The sequence below is a fragment of the Littorina saxatilis genome, linkage group LG1 (assembly GCF_037325665.1).
Source record: "Littorina saxatilis isolate snail1 linkage group LG1, US_GU_Lsax_2.0, whole genome shotgun sequence".
NCBI lineage: Eukaryota > Metazoa > Mollusca > Gastropoda > Littorinimorpha > Littorinidae > Littorina > Littorina saxatilis.
In genome coordinates, this window is record NC_090245.1 from 95,905,255 (window position 1) to 95,923,730 (window position 18,476).

At 40.4% G+C, this 18,476-nt stretch overlaps 1 protein-coding gene across 1 annotated transcript in view; it reads left to right on the plus strand.

Moving 5' to 3' along the window:
* The first annotated feature begins 5,461 nt into the window (after positions 1 to 5,461).
* Positions 5,462 to 18,476, plus strand: part of LOC138946402 (uncharacterized) — a 78,936-nt gene continuing 65,921 nt past the window's right edge. The window contains exon 1 of the mRNA XM_070317972.1: positions 5,462 to 6,141. Coding sequence (XP_070174073.1) covers positions 5,901 to 6,141 — 241 coding nt within the window. The 5' untranslated portion in view covers positions 5,462 to 5,900. The remainder of the gene's footprint in view (positions 6,142 to 18,476) is intronic.

An 18,476-nucleotide genomic window follows, 5' to 3' on the forward strand; every position in this document is an offset into this window, starting at 1 on the left:
CATACATACATACATACATACATACATTACATACATACATACATACATACATACATACATACATACATACATACATACATACATACATACATACGACTAGTGTCTGTCTGTCTGTCTGTCTGTCTGTCTGTGTGTCTGTGCGCGATGCGCGGCCAAGGTTCTCGATGGATCTGTTTCAAATTTGGTGATCATATTCAGGTACACCCTGGACACAACCTGGTCGATTAGATATTTCAACACGTGCTCTCAGCGCGCAGCGCTGTGCGCGCTGAACCGATTTTGGTTTTTTTGGTCTGGATCCACTACCAGTAACTCTTCCTTATCTTCTCCAGTGTTTTCAGCCGCGATTATCTCCCTTCCTCCGTGTGGCGTCAATCCATATTCCCGTTACTACGTTACTATTTTTAGAAGGTCACTGCACGTTACTATTTTTAGAAGGTCTCCAGTATTTTGCGCGTTTATCTCCTTTCCTTCGTGCGCCGGCGAAGCCGGCGTACACCCGGCAAAGCCGGGTCCCAGGCGCAGCCTGGTATTCGGCTTTACTTCTTCCCGGCGAAGCCGGTACCCGGCGAAGCGAGTAATCATCTAGTACATACATACATACATACATTACATTACATTACATTACATACTGGAAGCAAGTGGACGAACACAACTACAATGAGTGAAAAACGGCTTTAATTTTGGTTATTCATCTTCATGCATCGACGTACTCGGCGCTACAGGTCAAGGATCAGGTGTTTAGAGTTTGATCTTGCCGAATGTGCGGCTGTAAAGCTCTCGGAGTGTTATACACGACGTCGGTGATGAAGATGATGTCTTTAACGTCTTGACGATGAGATCAACGGTAATGATGATGTCCTTGATGTCTTGATGATGTGGCGAACGGTGTTGATGATGTCCTTGATGTCTTGACGATGAAGTGAACGACGATGATGATGCCCATGATGTCTTGACGATGAGGTGAACGGTGATATCTGTTCTTTATCACGGTCCCATCTCTCTCTACAGTTGGCGTCCAATCCACCTCCAGCGTGCATCTAAACCAGCATCTCAACCTGCATAATTCAGGTTTGTGATAAAAACATAACTCCCGAAACGAATGCTTGAGTGTTCTCCAAAATGGAACGAGAATCAACTGATCTTAGTGAATGGACTCAAAGTAAAACTCTACGCTACGAATATAGGCCTTCGCACGTGTCTCAAAACAATTCAATAAAACAGTTCTTCCATACATAATTATTTTAACGCGAAGTATAAAAGACAAACATCTCAAGTCTTTATTGATAGAAATCATCGTATGAATTCGTAAATCTAATAATCTTTCATACGGTGTAGGCATACATATCTGTCAAAACCATTTCCAACCTCGTGTTTCTCTCTGCGTCATTCTTTCTTTTTGACGTCACGCTTTTGACGTCATCTCTCTTTACGGCGTTACGCCTCGCAAGGAAATGACTTAAGGGTGTCACCCATGGAAATAAAATCCAATGTTACTACAATGCGTAACAATACATACATCTATATATATATATATACGACTTGTGTCTGTCTGTCTGTCTGTCCGTGGTTCTTTGGCCGCCCGCCTCCTTCTGGAGCCTTCTCCTTACATGTGAAATGCATGAACGATTGCGTGTGTGCGTGAGTTGTGGTACCGTACACGGTACTTTACCATAACTCACCATCAGTTTAGCTATGTCATTATTAATTTGTCTTTTTGTGTCTTCCCCCACTTTGCATTTGTTTTTTCCGTTCACCGACATAAAGAAAACGTTTTAACTGTTGTTCCACTGTGTGGTAGCCACCAGTGGTGACAAGACTGCCTATACTATAGGCCTTTAGCTGGACAAAGTGAATGAACATTAATTGGTTCTGTCTTCACCGTCAAGTTAAACGTTGCATTGTGCTGCTGTGCTGGTCTCTGAGAAGACATTACACATTGCGGTGTTTGAATTTGCTTGCACATTTTCCCCTTTACATTATTTTCAGTCGTTTATTTGATTTGGTTGTTCTGTTGGTACTGTGTGTCTGATTTGCATTTTTTCCGGATTGCACTTAGTCTGGTGAAATTAATATTTTGTGTTTTGTATGCAAGACTTATCTTCTTCAAGCATAAATGTAGGGCATGCTAATATTTTTCACTTAGGCAACAAAATTCATGAAGTCTATTCTTTGCTTAGCGGACCACCACGCCTCCATCTCCTCGGTCTCACTGAGACCCGACTGAAACTACATCCGATTCTGAAATTTATATCCCTAACTACACTTTTTTGCGTAAAGATGCTACCCGATCGCCACAGACGGGCCTTGGCATATATGTACATAATGACGTGATGCCTTACATCACCCGGCGTCCGGATCTAGAGACCGAGGCCGTGGAGTGCATGTGGGTTCAGCTTAAGCGTGGTGCTAAAGATTCTACTACACTTATATGTATCCTGTACAGAAATCCCTCTTGTAACTTTGCCTGGTATGATTACTTCGTGCACATGATGGACTTGGTCACATGATGGACTTGGTCACATGATGGACTTGGTCACAACGACAAACCCAAAGTTTGATTATATTCTTCCAGGGGATTTCAACATTGATTTACTAAAACCACACACGTCATGGGAGTCAACCTCCAATTTATTCGGGCTGCAACAACTGGTTCAACAACCTACAAGAGTTACTCCCACCTCCTCCACCCTATTAGATCATATCTATACTAATAATGTACGCAAAGTTTCTAACGTACGAATTTCGGATGTCAGTCTCAGTGACCACAGTCCAATCATGTGCAGGTTGTCATGGAGACCACCGAAGCGTACCAAGGCCGAGCATACAACCATTGAATATCGCTCAACTAAGCATTTTGACCAAACTTCCTTTTTGTTCGACTTAAGTAGAGTCAACTTTTCCAGTGTATATAGCTGCGATAATCCCGATACTGCTTTAACTGTTTGGCAAGGTTTATTTATGCCTATTGTGGAAAAAACATGCCCCCATTCGAAGGAGGAGAGTTAAACAGAAGACGCAACCCGGTTGGATTACAGCCGATATTATGGAGGCCATGAAAATTAGGGATGAATTAAAGAAAGATAAAAAAAATTGACGAGTACAAAATCCACAGAAACAAAATAAGCGTTTTGGTTAAAAACTCGAAGCGCAGATACTTTGAACAGATGATCTCTAACAACTGTGATACGGCGCATCTCTGGCGTGCCATGAACGAGATAACGCATAAGAAACGTAAGCCGTTCTTATCGCCCTCGATCGTGGCATCGCCAGACACGCTCAATGATCATTTCCTGTCCACGGCGTCCCCCCCCCCTTCACCAGTCTAATGGTCCCCCGACCCCACATAGCGATGAATTCTCAAACTCCCCTCTTTCAGAATTTTGTAACGAGAGGCTACGGTCTAGTGACCAGAGTTGTATCCCCGAGCTAGCAATACACGAAGTAGGTAAATATATTTCTGAATTGAAAAATAATAAATCTGTGGGCGTGGACACTATCAGTACTTATATCTTAAAACTTTCTCTCCCGTATGTTGTTGAACCCTTAACGTTTTTGTATAATTTATGTATTAAAACTTGTGTATTCCCTGAGGGCTGGAAGTGCGCCAAAGTTATTCCTATTCCAAAGACATCGGACTCTACTGACATTAATAACTTCCGACCCATATCCATCCTCTCAGTACTTTCAAAGCCTCTTGAGAGGCATATTCATAAGCACGTGGCCCATCATATGGAATGTTACAACCTTTTCTACCAGTTTCAATCTGGCTTCCGTAAATTTCATTCTTGTTCCACGGCCCTTGTCCGTCTGTGTGATACCTGGCTCTCAGCTATAAACGATTCTATAATCGTCGGTACCGTTTTCCTCGATCTGAGGAAAGCCTTTGAAACAGTAGACCATACTCTTCTCATTCGCAAGCTTGAGTATTACACGCACAGCAGTCACACGGTAAACCTGCTTACATCATTTTTATCAAACAAAACCCAGCGCGTCTACGTAAACGGTCTCTATTCAAGCGATGGTTACTTAAAATGCGGAGTTCCTCAAGGTTCTATTTTGGGGCCCTTATTATTTTGCATTTTTATCAACGACCTGCCCTTGCATATAAAAAATAACAATGTGTCCTGTGAGCTCTTTGCCGATGACAGTTCCCTTCACTCGTCCTCAAAAACGTTAAATCAGGTGCAATGCGATCTTCAACAGGGAATAAATGATGTTTTTAAATGGTACGTTCAAAATAAAATGACATTACACCCTAAGAAATGAAATAGTATGGTCATAACATCCAGACAGAAACACCAGAAAGCACCCCTTCTTCTTAACCTTAAGCTGAACACTGATCCCATAGAGCAGGTTAAATCACACAAGGTATTAGGAATCGTAGTTGACCAGGAGCTTCGGTGGAATGTACATATCAATAATATTTGCAAAAAGCTCTCCAAAAATCTGTATCTTTTATCCAGATTAAAACCCTTTGTAGAAGCGGAAGGTCTAAAAATGTTTTTTGTGGCACACTGCCAATCTTTTATCAATTATGCTTCTACTGTATGGTGCGGTGCGAGCGAAAATCTGCTTAAAAAATTAAATTCCCTGCACAGAAGAGGGGCAAAGCTAATTGTTACTAACCCGTATCTGTCAGCGTCAGAAAAGCTTAAAGCTGCTAGTTTACTTCCACTGCAGGAGCAGTTTGACTATAACATTGCAGTGTTAATGTACAAGGCACTCCATGGGCTGGCACCACCATACTTGAATGCATTCATAACCGAGGCTCCTGAGAGATACGGATCAGATAAATATCTACTACCAAGGACCCGTGTAGATCTATATAAAACTAGTTTTGCCTTTGCTGGGCCGTCAAGGTGGAACTCTCTTCCTTCGAATGTTAAAACTAGCAAATTTGTAAATATTTTTAAATCTTCTTTAAAAAAAACCCATCTAAACTGTTCTCTGTAAGTACACACCCGCGGTGACATAATCATGTGAATCTTACAGTTCTGTCTAATGTATACTATATTAATATTACTATATGATTATTTTCACGTCATATTACATACTCATAGCATATAGTATTGATATTGTTTTACTTCGTATAATTATTAGATTTTGTGTTTCGTGTGGCCGTGGTGCTTATGCTTATTTACTGTACATTTTCATGTTATGCCTATATGAATTCATTATATGTTGTTTATATGCGTGCGGATGTGTTAGTGTGAATGTAAAGGGCACGTTGTAAGATTAGGCCCTTGGCTTAAAATATTTACCCTTTATGTCAATAAAATGTTCTAAGTCTAAAAACAGTCTCTCTCTCTCTCTCTCCCTTCATCTCTCGCTGCCAGAGGACAAAGTCGCTGCGCTGTCTGCGATGACGATAGCTGCCGCTGCTGTCGTAGCCGCTACCGCCCCCTCCTCCCCAGCCTGAGTGCCTGACTGCCAATGGAAACCTTAAAAGCTGCAAGCGTGACTCAAGACGGGGACTTTTAAGGCTGGCATCGAGACAACAACAGACGCGACAGGGATTAGCGATTAGCAGGGAGCTGCAGCAACAATTGACTATTCAGCTGTTCCGCGCTAGGCGCTTTTGTCAGGAACTTTGGCTTTAACTTATCCTTGGAAACAAAAGTGACAGAACCCGAAGGATTGACAGAGACGAGAACATACTAATTATACTAGTACGAACAAGTCAAAACGAGGAGTAAGTCGGAAGACGCGCACACGTTGGAAACAGGTTCATATCAAAGACTACTTCCAGCTAAACCACAGTAACGTAGACACGAAGACCCCGTTATCTTGGCACACAAGTTTTCCAGCAAAAAAGGGGATAAAACGGAAGATATTTTTCCAACTTCATAGAGTCGATTTTCCCTCGCAATATCTTCCAGCAGTTAACAATCAGAGACATGTCCGGCAAAGGCAAACTGTGTATCGCGGCTCTGTGGGGGTGTGTCGCTCTACTGGTCAGCTGCAACGCCCGGTACACGGGCTCTTCGGACGATGGGGAGAACTCTGTGTCCGACGTGGCCGACGTGGAGTCACTGGATGACAACGACCAGCTCAAGCCGCAGTTCTACGCTAAAGACCTTGTGCCTGTATCGTGGGACACGGGATTGCCTATGGACGTCGAGCGTGCACTCTTGCAAGGTCAGTTCTGTTTGCTTTCAACACGATTTGGTTTTTATAGGATAAGGATAAGATTTCATATCGTCCTGTGAGGTTACCCTCATGGAAATTCGGGCTGTAGACTGGGGAAAGCGAGCTGGCATACAGTATACGGCGCTCCCCATTTTGTTCTTTTTTTTCTGCATGCGGGTATTTATGTTTCCAAGCCCTGAGACTTTTGCTGTGAACTTGGGCTCTTTGTCGTGCGCATGCGTGCACACAGGGGTGTTCGGACACCGAGGAGAGTCTGCACAAAGTTGATTCTGGGAAATAAATCCCTCGCCGAACGTGGGGATCGCACCCACGCCGATAGCGACAACCGGTTTTGAAGCCAGCGCCGCTACCGACTGAGCTATTTCCCAGCCCACAGATAGACAATATCTAACATTCAGGATTTGTACTCAGGCATAAAGCTTATATGAGCAAATCTGAGGGGAAGCATAGAATAGGTAGACACGATGGAGGACAAAATCAAACATATTCATATTTCAACATGTTATGTATTCTTATTCTCACCCATGACAACACGGCAACATACAGGGTAGTGCCATAAGTATTGAATTTTGTCAGACGTAGATTTAGAGCGGTACATTTAAATCGTTTAAAATAAATATTGGTGAGAAAAAAACCCGTGTCACTTGCATGAGGCTATCGAACTTTTGATATTTGATTGTGCAGGTCGTCCTCGTCGAGTATGGACTGCTTATGCCATCGCTGTTTCACTTTAGAGGTTGTGCAAGTTAGGATTTCTAACACATGCTCGCTTAGTCTTCCGTAACGTTGCATGCCGGTATATGAATTAACTAATGCAAATTGTCCAACTTCGTGAAAACTAAGATATCAAAATACAGTAGAACAAATCATAATTTTAAGATCGAAAAAAAACCAAAAAAATGATCAATGGCACACATTATAGAAAACTCCAGTTGTATATATATTTGGGGTTACCATCCACTTCAAGTTATGCACATTAGAAATCGATTAGCACATTTGTGAAAAAACGCCAGAAGAATTGGGTAAAGTATTTTCTATTCACAAAAACACACACCAAAACACAAGAATGGTAGGTCATTGGACCGTGTAATTATTGACAAAACAAGACGTTACATTTACAGTAAGTCAACCCAGTGGTCTTTTCAATAGACAGACAGACAAACACGTATAATACAGACAATGAACTCAAAATCGTCGACCAAGCCGGCGAGACAATGATCAATGACACACACAATCTCAGGTTCATCAACAGGTTTCCATCATTGTCACCTTAGCTGTTGTGTCCCCTGCTGTTTTTTTAATTTGCATCAAGGGCATTTGTGGTTGGCGCTATATAAGCTGTCATTATCATTATTATTATCTCACCACAGTCAGATTGTAAGTTATAAATATGATGCACACGAGCATTGTCCTTCTGCAAGACTAATTTCGCTCCTACTTTTTGTCTGTATGTGTGTCTGTCTCTGCGCTTCTGTATATCTGTCTCTCCCGGTCTTGCTTGACATTTTAGATGTTGAAAGGTGTCGCCTTTTTTTTCAAGTTCATTTTCAATGCTATAAAACGTCGACAACTGCATGCTGCAACGCTGAAATGTTAGAAATAGTGGCGTTGTAATTTTAAATGAATATTGAGTGTAAATGTGTAAGTCCAGGAAACGTGTGAGTGAAGGCACTTCTAAACCTCCCCTCAACCCACAAGCCCCCCCCCCCCCCCCCCCATATCTCTGGTGTGTATCTGGGCCAATGGCCACAAGTACAGTAACAATCCAAAAGTCAAAGTCTCTCTGTCTCTGTCTCTGTCTCCCCCCCTCTCTCTCTCTCTCTCTCTCTCTCTCTCTCTCTCTCTCTCTCTTTCTCTCTTTCTCTCGATCTCTCCATTTTTGTTTCTGTCTGTCTGTTTCTGTCTGTCTGTTTCTGTCTGTCTGTTTCTGTCTGTCTGTTTCTGTCTGTCTGTTTCTGTCTGTCTGTCTGTCTGTCTCTCTGTCTCACTCTAACTCTCACTCTCTCTCTCTCTCTCTCTCTCTCTTTCTCTCTCTCTCTCTGCCCCCGCCCCCGTCCCCCCCCCCCCCCCGTTTTGATTGTGCACGATCTAATAAGGACCAATCCTTGTATGGGAATATCTTCGCTTATTCTGAAACCTGACAATCAAACGGCGTATTGACGAAAGCCCCGTGTATAGATTATATGCAATTTATATCGCACACATATCTCAACCACGGATTCAAGGCGCAGGGATTTATTTATGCCGTGTGAGATGGACTTTTTTTTATACAATATATCACGCATTCACATCGGCCAGCAAACCTCAAGCCTATTATTGTATCCCATGCAAGTAAATACATAAATGATTGTGGCGAAACGCCTGTGCATCTCCGAGAAGAATGCACTGTGTGAATGGACTGCCACTGAGAATTCGTTAGTGCCCTTCTATTTCCGCTGGCGATTCTTTATTCAGAACAATAAACAGAGCATTATGGATGATTTGCCGCCATGGACAGAAACTGTTCAGCGGGGAGGGGAATTAATCCAATCTCATTGTGCGGTACCTAGATTCTAGGAGATGGCAAAAATATCGCGATCGTGTGGGTGTCAGTGCTTTGTACCGCTCTCCGGTCGTTCATCATTATTTTCATCTTTGATAGAGATGGTTCTGAGATGACGTCTCTGGGCGAATGAACGCGAGACTAACTGCCTGGAAAAAAGGTCAGGCATCAAAGCCGCGAGGTGGCAACGTGTGGGACTGTATTAGTTAGGGAATCTTTATTGCCGTTGGGTATTAGTTCTTGCTTCATGTGTCTGGAACTCTTTTTGGTTTAACTCATTGTCTCCCAGGTACGAATATATCTGTACCCACTCATATGGCTCTATCTGACCAGGTACGGATATATCCGCTCAGACTATTAGCTTCAGTCGCTTCCTGTAACGTCCATCTAACGCCTGCATTCCAGCGTGTTGATCCACAGTTACTACACAGTTACTACAATTCTGAGTGACCTGCTGCAGCACAGCTGGTCTCGGCTAAAAAAAACAACGTGGTCATTATAGGCGGGGTAGAAAGTGTTAAACAAAACTTTATTCAATGTTTATCATCACAAAAAACAATGCATGGATTTTACGATTACTAACTCAAGCATATAATGCTTATTTTAAGCAATCATAGTAAGTACAAAACAAAGGTTAACATGATGGCTAAATACATTAACTCCTTTCAGGAAACGATACAAACAGAAAAACCTGGTACACAAACAAAGAGAAACGGGAAGGGGTTGGTAATACAGAAGGTGGGAAAAGGGCACGAGAGGATAGAAATAGGAATAAGGAAACAAAGAAAAAGACATGATGAAGAAGACTTGGAGCGCCAATATTTGAGGAGAGTGGATCCCATTTCCATAATAATAAATGCACATACGACACACACGCAAAGTTAATGTGTTTTGTGATCGGGAAAAATGTCACTAAATTGCACATAAATCGAGGCATAGTTAGTCAAAACAACGACAAAGAACATGAGAGAGGTTATGAGGAAAAATTGGCCAGGCAGCATATGGCACATGACAGTGTCTAATGAATATAATGAGTAGAATGCAGAGGCTCATTTACGGAACCTGCCCTTCTGTCTAATACATTCTTGTACAGTTATACATATGGTCTGGTTGACATTCCGTGAATATTGCGGGATACCTTTCAATAATATTTCAATAAACTTATGATCATCTATCAAATTATTAATGGACAATAATCTTATATCTTTATGCAAGGGACAATACACAAAAGTAATGTTGAGCAGTCTCACTGGGGTAACCGCACTCGCATTGAGGGCAATCCCTAAAGTGCCGCTTACATAAATCAAAGTTCAAATCACTCATACCAATACGCAATCTGCAATGATGCACTTGTTCAAATCTTTCTCCAAAATAATAATAATATGGTACTTTAGAATCAGCATTGAAAAAATAACTGTTGAACTCGCTCAAGGAGGTCCAATGAGGTGGTCATTTTTACGTTATCTTGTAAGTTATTCCACAGAACAGTCGTTTTGGGAATAAATGAGGTGCGGAATAATTCGGTTCTATGGGGAGGCACGTACCTTTCTAATGGTCTTCGTTTGTGATACGGATTAATGTCAAATATTAGAGGGGGCATTCACTAAGTACTGGGGGCTTTTGTTACGTACCATCTTATGAAAAACAATTAATTGTGTATTTTTCCTTCGTTCTTCTAGGCTGCATAGCCCACTTTTCTCATAGACCTTTGCATGGCTGGTGCCTTTTAATCCGCCAAATATAATTCGTAGAGCTTTTAATTGTAATTTTTCTAAAGCATCTGCCATTATCTTAATGCAATTATCCCAAACAACATCTGCATAGTCAAAATGCCGTAAAATAAAAGACGTATACATTATTTCCAAACTGTTTCGACTTAATCTATATTGATAAAGTCGTAATCAATAATCAATAAATTCGCTTTTTTAATTATACTTTTGATGTGGGCATCCCACTTGCAGGTGCTCTGTAAAATCACTCTAAGGTGTTTGTGTTGATCTACTTTTTGTAAAAAAAAACATTGTTGAAAAACAAGGGTTGAGGGGGGATTTAATCACGTTGGATATTTAGCAATTCAGTCTTAGTCTCGTTAAATTTAACTTTCCATGGCCCATGCACTAATTTGATCAAGGTCTTGATTTAATATATTGGTTCGTCTGTCCACATCTTCTATTGCAAGGTACATGCTTGTGTCGTCAGCAAAAGCCTAATTTCGGATTCAATATTTTTTACAATATCATTAATGTAAACCAATAATAAGAGCGGGCCCAGCACGGATCCTTGAGGAACACCGGCAGGAATCATTTTAACATTAGACTGTGTTCCCTTGATAACAACAACTTGCATGCGGTCTGTTAAATAATCGCAAAACCATAATAATAACCGACCTCTAATGCACCTATTCTTGAGGATTTGTCTCGCTTTGCTTTCCTATTTGCAAATATGTTTTGGTTGCTTATTTTGTTAATGTTGGTTAGCTTTTGATTTACACAGTTACTCGTAGCTTTAACATTTCTGATAAGGGACAATCCTTGTATGCGTAGTATTTTTTTTTGTTTAATGTACGAGACACCCACTTTTCTTTGTTATTAACATGTTGCTCGTTCGGTCATTCTACCGCGCGTCCATTTCGTGGTCAGTCTTCTTGGTCCATGCATATTTACAGATAAGATTAGTCCAACGGCCACAAGCCGGATGGGTCACTAGTTGTCAGAAACCGACAGAAATAGCACCGTTTTCTCTACACGTTTTTTTCGTCTTGATAGCTCCTGGGAGATTGTGGGGCAGAAAGCGGTATGGAACATTGTGTGTATGCCCACTTCATTCATTCTGTCTGTTCGTTTCTTGGTCAGCCTATTTGGAACGCAGATGTGTATAAAACAAAAGCCATTGTAGCAAAATAGGTTACAAGAGCCATTCTCCAAGCGGCAAATTGCCTGGTCTTCTCTGTACACGCTTTACGCATTATACCTTCTCCTCGGGGGGCGATGCAATGGCCAATTATGCCGAAGAACGTTCACTTCTTCAACAGAAAAAGGCCCTTGTTACAAGCACTGCTAATGTGATACACTAACGATCTGCATAAACAGGGTGTGTCCATACAACTTATCTTCCTTATATCACCGATGTTAATCGACTGGTTGCGCGCGTGTTTTCCTCCGTGTATGTGCCAGGGCGTTACTTCCTTTACGGAGGGCTCTAACCTGAACGGACACTCTCAACATGTGTACACTACATTGGGGTGTGTACGTTAAAGATCCCACGATTGACAAAAGGGTCTTTCCTGGCAAAATTGTATAGGCATAGATAAAAAATGTCCACCAAATACCTGTGTGACTTGGAATAATAGGCCGTGAAAAGTAAATATTCGCCGTAATGGCTGCGCTTGAGATTTACTGGCCGATGTGAATGCGTGATATATTGTGTAAACAATTCCATCTCACACGGCAGAAATTAATATGTAAAGCGTTTAAAGAACGTCAAGCGCTATATACATCTCCCATATAAATAAATAAATAAAACATGGTTTGTTCTTTTAAACTAGTCTTGTCAAAACCCTTCGGATAAAAGCTTGTTTTCTTTTGCGTCTGTTCTATTGTCTCTTTTCTGCTTGAAGGTGGTTGTTTTCTCTGGTGCCTTTTTGTGTGTCTTTTCCTGGATGATTCCGTGGTTGTTTTCTCTGGTGCCTTTTTTTGTGTATTTCCCTGGATGATTCCGTGGTTGTTTTCTCTGGTGCCTTTGTGTGTGTCTTTCCCTGGATGATTCCGTGGTTGTTTTCTCTGGTGCCTTTGTGTGTGTCTTTCCCTGGATGATTCCGTGGTTGTTTTCTCTGGTGCCTTTTTTGTGTATTTCCCTGGATGATTCCGTGGTTGTTTTCTCTAGATCTGGTGCCTTTTTGTGTGTCTTTTCCTGGATGATTCCGTGGTTTGAACTGACGGTATCAGACGTGCCCTGCCTTGGTGTTGGCGTCTTCAAAAAGGGAGAAAAGCTAATCAAAAAGCATCTATGAACACAAAACAATTACAAATGGTGTCTTCTTCTATGTTCGGCACGCTGGGGCGGTTAACAATTGAAAAAAAAAGACCGCGAGAAAGTGGCCTAATTCAGGTGTGTTGGGTAGCATTCTGTTTCTGGAGAATCCATTGGTTATTTTCGCGCTGACATATTGTCTCTCGCCTTTATCAAAGCATAATCTCGCCGACAAGTAATTGTGTCCAATTTTCTTCCGTAATATTTGTAGTTATTATTGACAAAGCGGGGAAGGCACCGACAGACTGTGTACAAATCACCAGCGCTGCAAACCGGTGTTTGCTTTTTGGGGAACAAAGACTGAAGCCTCGTAAGATGTTCACGCGTTGTGGCTACGACTTAGCGGAACTTAAGCTGATTTGTTTAGTTATATTTTCATTTGTCCAAAGCATCAGTGTTCATTATATCCACACAAAAACACTCAAACCTTTAATAACACATTTACTCATGCATGTGTATTCAGCATTGTTTTCACTACGTTACATATATTTGTGCATAATATGTAATATGTAAATATGCATATGTTATTGTTTTTCTCTACCTTTTATTCTACGTGAATATCCGTGTAAATATGTGATTAGATTAGTCCCCTCTCTATAAGACTTCATATGACTCTCTGGGCGAGGGCTGGTTGAAAAAAAGCTCGTTGTATTGCTTATGCCACAACCCTCGAAAAATAAAATTTGATTTGATTTGATTTGATTTGATCTCTCTCTCTCTCTCTCTCTCTCTCTCTCTCTCTCTCTCTCTCTCTCTCTCTCTCTCTCTCTCTCTCTCTCTCTCTCTCTCTCTCTCTCTCTCTCTCTCTCTCTCTCTCTCTCTCTCAGTCATTCTCTCTCTGTTTCAATCTGTCGCTGTCTCTTTCTCTCCGTCTCTTTCTCTCTGTCTCTGTCTGTCTGTCTGTCTGTCTGTCTGTCTGTTTCTAAAATCATGTTTACATTGCTTATTCTGTTACCCTCAAAAAATGAAGTTCAATTCAATTCAATGCAATTCTCTCTCTCTGCCTCTGTCTCTGTCTCTGTCTCTGTCTCTGTCTCTCTCTCTCTCTCTCTCTCTCTCTCTCTCTCTCTCTCTCTCTCTCTCTCTCTCTCTCTCTCTCTCTCTCTCTCTCTCAGCTGTCACTTAGGCCTAAAAAAAAATAGGTGTGGTTACGGTAACCCGACCTACCCTATATTTAGGGGCCGATCCTATAACTTTTTATTACATTTGTCAAAAAAAAAAAAAAAAAAAAAAAAAACGAGTGCAAAAAACGCAATGAAAGCGAAAGCGCCCGAGTCGCACACTTATTTCCCTGTCAAGTAGGTTTAATTTGTACACATTAGAAAAAAAAAGTTAAATAAAAAAAAGTGATTGCCTACCTAGGCCTACCTACCCTATTTTTTGGGCTATGTTACCGTAACCACACCTATTTTTTTGGGGGGCCTTAACAGTAGTAACTCCGGAATAGTGATCTTAAAAGAAGAAGTCCCGGACGGGTGTTCTTTTCAGTAAACTTCCGTAGGGCGGATTTATCGGAGTCACGTGCCACACGACGATGTACTCTTGAAAAAGACATCGCTCAAAGCTAGCGGCCTTCTCATGTAACCCATTACCTCGGTTACACAGACCACACGGATGTGTTACGCTAGATACGAGCATCCTTAAAGAGACGATGTTTGGAGAAAAAAAACCTCTGTCAAGTTTGTTATGCTATGGGGTGAGGAAGAGTACGTTGCTTTACCTTGTTTCCATACAGTTATTTCCTGTGTATGTGTCATGATGGATACTCTCGTTTTGTGTGAACGCCAGGGCAGGCCTGTAGTAAATCCTGGATGATTCCGAAAGGCTTGGCCGAAAAGGCGAGCTCGTTTAGCGGCTGATATTCAACATTTTAACAGAGACACTTTAGCTATAGATTGTGTTAACCCTTTCGCTGCCAATCAAAACTTCCTGACTGCCAGGGAATAGTGGAGTTCGGGGTGTAATAATTCACAAAAAATTCTAGCTCCAAACTGGCAGTAGGTAGGAAAGTAAAACCTATGTTATTTTTAAAGGAAATTCAACCAAGAATCTGTTTTTAGTATCTAATCATGGAAATAATGCACAAGTGCAGGACGGGTATACCCGTCCTAAGGCAGTCAAGGAATGTATGTCTTTCCCAAACGTTTCCTTCGGAATACCTGCACAAATTGAGTCTTAATGTTCACAAAGTTACACACATTTAGTTACAAGTGCATAATTATCGTAACATGGACACTAGAAAATGTGACATATATGTCAAATCAATAATACATATGTATATACATGAATACATAAATAAACAAATAAAGACATTGTAAAGTTAGAGAAATTAAAATGATTGCTCATACAAATAATTGCAACATTAATCACCATGAGCATGCATGTATCACCAAACTCATGAAAATACCTTTTAATCATCACTTGATAGAGGCTCTGGTATAAGCATTAACACTGCGTGACTGTTCTGTCACAAACTGATGCCGAGATTCAGAGAAAAAATCTGATACAATCGTTTACACGAAAAGAAGAAAAATCAGTAGCTTATCCGCAGAGCTTCTACGTGTGTGTGTGGTTTATGCGACAATTCACATGCGCTGTGGTTATGAGCGTCACTGACTGATATATATATCAATTATTTTTTTAGCATATAAACACTTCATGTCCCTAATAGGCTCTAGTTCCTGTGAGGACGTTAAACTGAAGTCACCATTATATCAGTGCTTAAATGCTCATGTTATAAGTTAATCTTAGTAGTGTATTTATGTTTTCTTCTTTTTCTTGCGTTCGCCGGTGTATTTATGTTTGATTATGCTTAATGATCGAGTGTTTGTCTTAATGATCGTGTGTTTGTCTTAATGACCGTGTGTTTGTCTTAATGATCGTGTGTCTGTCTTAATGATTGTGTGTTTGTCTTAATGACCGTGTGTTTGTCTTAATGATCGTGTGTTTGTCTTAATGATCGTGTGTTTGTCTTAATGATCGTGTGTTTGTCTTAATGACCGTGTGTTTGTCTTAATGATCGTGTGTTTGTCTTAATGATCGTGTGTTTGTCTTAATGATCGTGTGTCTGTCTTAATGATCGTGTGTCTGTCTTAATGATCGTGTGTTTGTCTTAATGATCGTGTGTCTGTCTTAATGATCGTGTGTTTGTCTTAATGATCGTGTGTTTGTCTTAATGATCGTGTGTTTGTCTTAATGATCGTGTGTTTGTCTTAATGATCGTGTGTTTGTCTTAATGATCGTGTGTTTGTCTTAATGATCGTGTGTTTGTCTTAATGACCGTGTGTCTGTCTTAATGATCGTGTGTCTGTCTTAATGATCGTGTGTTTGTCTTAATGATCGTGTGTTTGTCTTAATGATCGTGTGTTTGTCTTAATGATCGTGTGTTTGTCTTAATGAACGTGTGTTTGTCTTAATGAACGTGTGTTTGTCTTAATGATCGTGTGTTTGTCTTAATGATCGTGTGTTTGTCTTAATGATCGTGTGTCTGTCTTATTAGAAATGCGATGTGGTGCCAAAAGAAAAATGTCCATGTTTGTGTAAAATGAAACTGGACATTAAAGTTTCTTATCTTATCTTATCTTATCTTTTGTTTTTTTAATCTCGTATCTAATTTTGATACCATGCTGGGTAGTACGAATACATTTCTTCGTTTCTTTGTAAGGCTATCGGTTTGCGCTATGTGTGGTCATTTTGTTTTTTATATTTAGTCAAGTTTTGACTAAATATTTTAACATCGAGGGGGAATCGAGACGAGGGTCGTGGTGTATGTGTGTCTGTCTGTCTGTGCGTGTGTGTGTGTGTGTGTGTAGAGCGATTCAGACTAAACTACTGGACCGATCTTTATTAAATTTGACATGAGAGTTCCTGGGTATGAAATCCCCGAACGTTTTTTTCATTTTTTTGATAAATGTCTTTGATGACGTCATATCCGGCTTTTCGTGAAAGTTGAGGCGGCACTGTCACGCCCTCATTTTTCAACCAAATTGGTTGAAATTTTGGTCAAGTAATCTTCGACAAAGCCCGGACTTCGGTATTGCATTTCAGCTTGGTGGCTTAAAAATTAATTAATGACTTTGGTCATTAAAAATCTGAAAATTGTAAAAAAAAAATAAAAATTTATAAAACGATCCAAATTTACGTTTATCTTATTTTCCATCATTTGCTGATTCCAAAAACATATAAATATATTATATTCGGATTAAAAACAAGCTCTGAAAATTAAATATATAAAAATTATTATCAAAATTAAATTGTCCAAATCAATTTAAAAACACTTTCATCTTATTCCTTGTCGGTTCCTGATTCCAAAAACATATAGATATGATATGTTTGGATTAAAAACACGCTCAGAAAGTTAAAACAAAGAGAGGTACAGAAAAGCGTGCTATCCTTCTTAGCGCAACTACTACCCCGCTCTTCTTGTCAACTTCACTGCCTTTGCCATGAGCGGTGGACTGACGATGCTACGAGTATACGGTCTTGCTGAAAAATGGCATTGCGTTCAGTTTCATTCTGTGAGTTCGACAGCTACTTGACTAAATATTGTATTTTCGCTTTAAGCGACTTGTTTTAATCTCGTATCTAATTTTGATACCATGCTGGGTAGTACGAGTACATTTCTTTGTTTCTTTGTAAGTCTATCGGTTTGCACTATGTGTGGTCATTTTGTTTGTTCTAATCTCGTATCTAATGTTGATACCATGCTGGGTAGTACGAGTACATTTCTTTGTTTCTGTGTAAGTCTATCGGTTTGCGCCATGGGGGGTCTTCCTGTCTGATTGTTTTATCATGGACGGGAGGTCTTGGTTTAAACAGTTTATATTCAGTTGCATAAATACAAAGCCATAATTGAATGGTTGGTTGGTTGGTGACTTCAGTTTAACGTCCTCACAGGAACTAGAGCCTATTAGGGACATGACGTGTTTATAGGCTAAAAAAATGTTATAATAAATGTGGTGGAGCGCATGCGGGTGTCAGCAATATTTTACAAAAAAGCGAGAGGGAGAGAGTACACAAACAATAAAAAGTTTGATGAATACATTGAATGATGTTCTCTGTCCTCTTTATTGCATAACACTCACGCACGCAATCACCAAGCATTTAAAATAAAAGTTAAAAATAGGTTCGTCAGACTAATGCTACTTTTCAATAAACATTTTCAACACTTAGTCTGAAAAAGGTGGAAACACATACTCCGCACTCAACTCAGAAGTAGCTTGAGGCAAATCTCTACAACGAAAAAGTTCTGTTGCCACACCACTATAAAGTCACTGGTGTACGTGTGCTCTAAAACACGCTATTAAACACGGTAGTAAAACACTACCTAGAACTAACACGCTAGTACTAAACACACACGCTATCATAAACGCTGTAGTAAAAAATACACGCTATGATAAACATACACGCTATCATAAACACGCTATGCTAAACATACACGCTATGCTAAACATACACTACGCTATACACGCTATCCCACCAAGAGTCCGCTCGGCTGGGAAAACAAAAAGTAAAAGCAAAGTCAGTAATTACCGAAGCGACAATTCATATCAAAGTATCATCTCACACAGTCATCAACACCACAATTACAATCATTCAAGTTCCAGTATTACATCATGCATGTTTGGTTTTCTCAATCTTATCGTTGGCCTTCTCTTCTGTTGTTAATTACACATCATTTTATTACAGCTGTCAATTTCCAGACAAAACAACAGACCATTTAGCCAAATCCAATATTGGTCCGAGAGGGAAC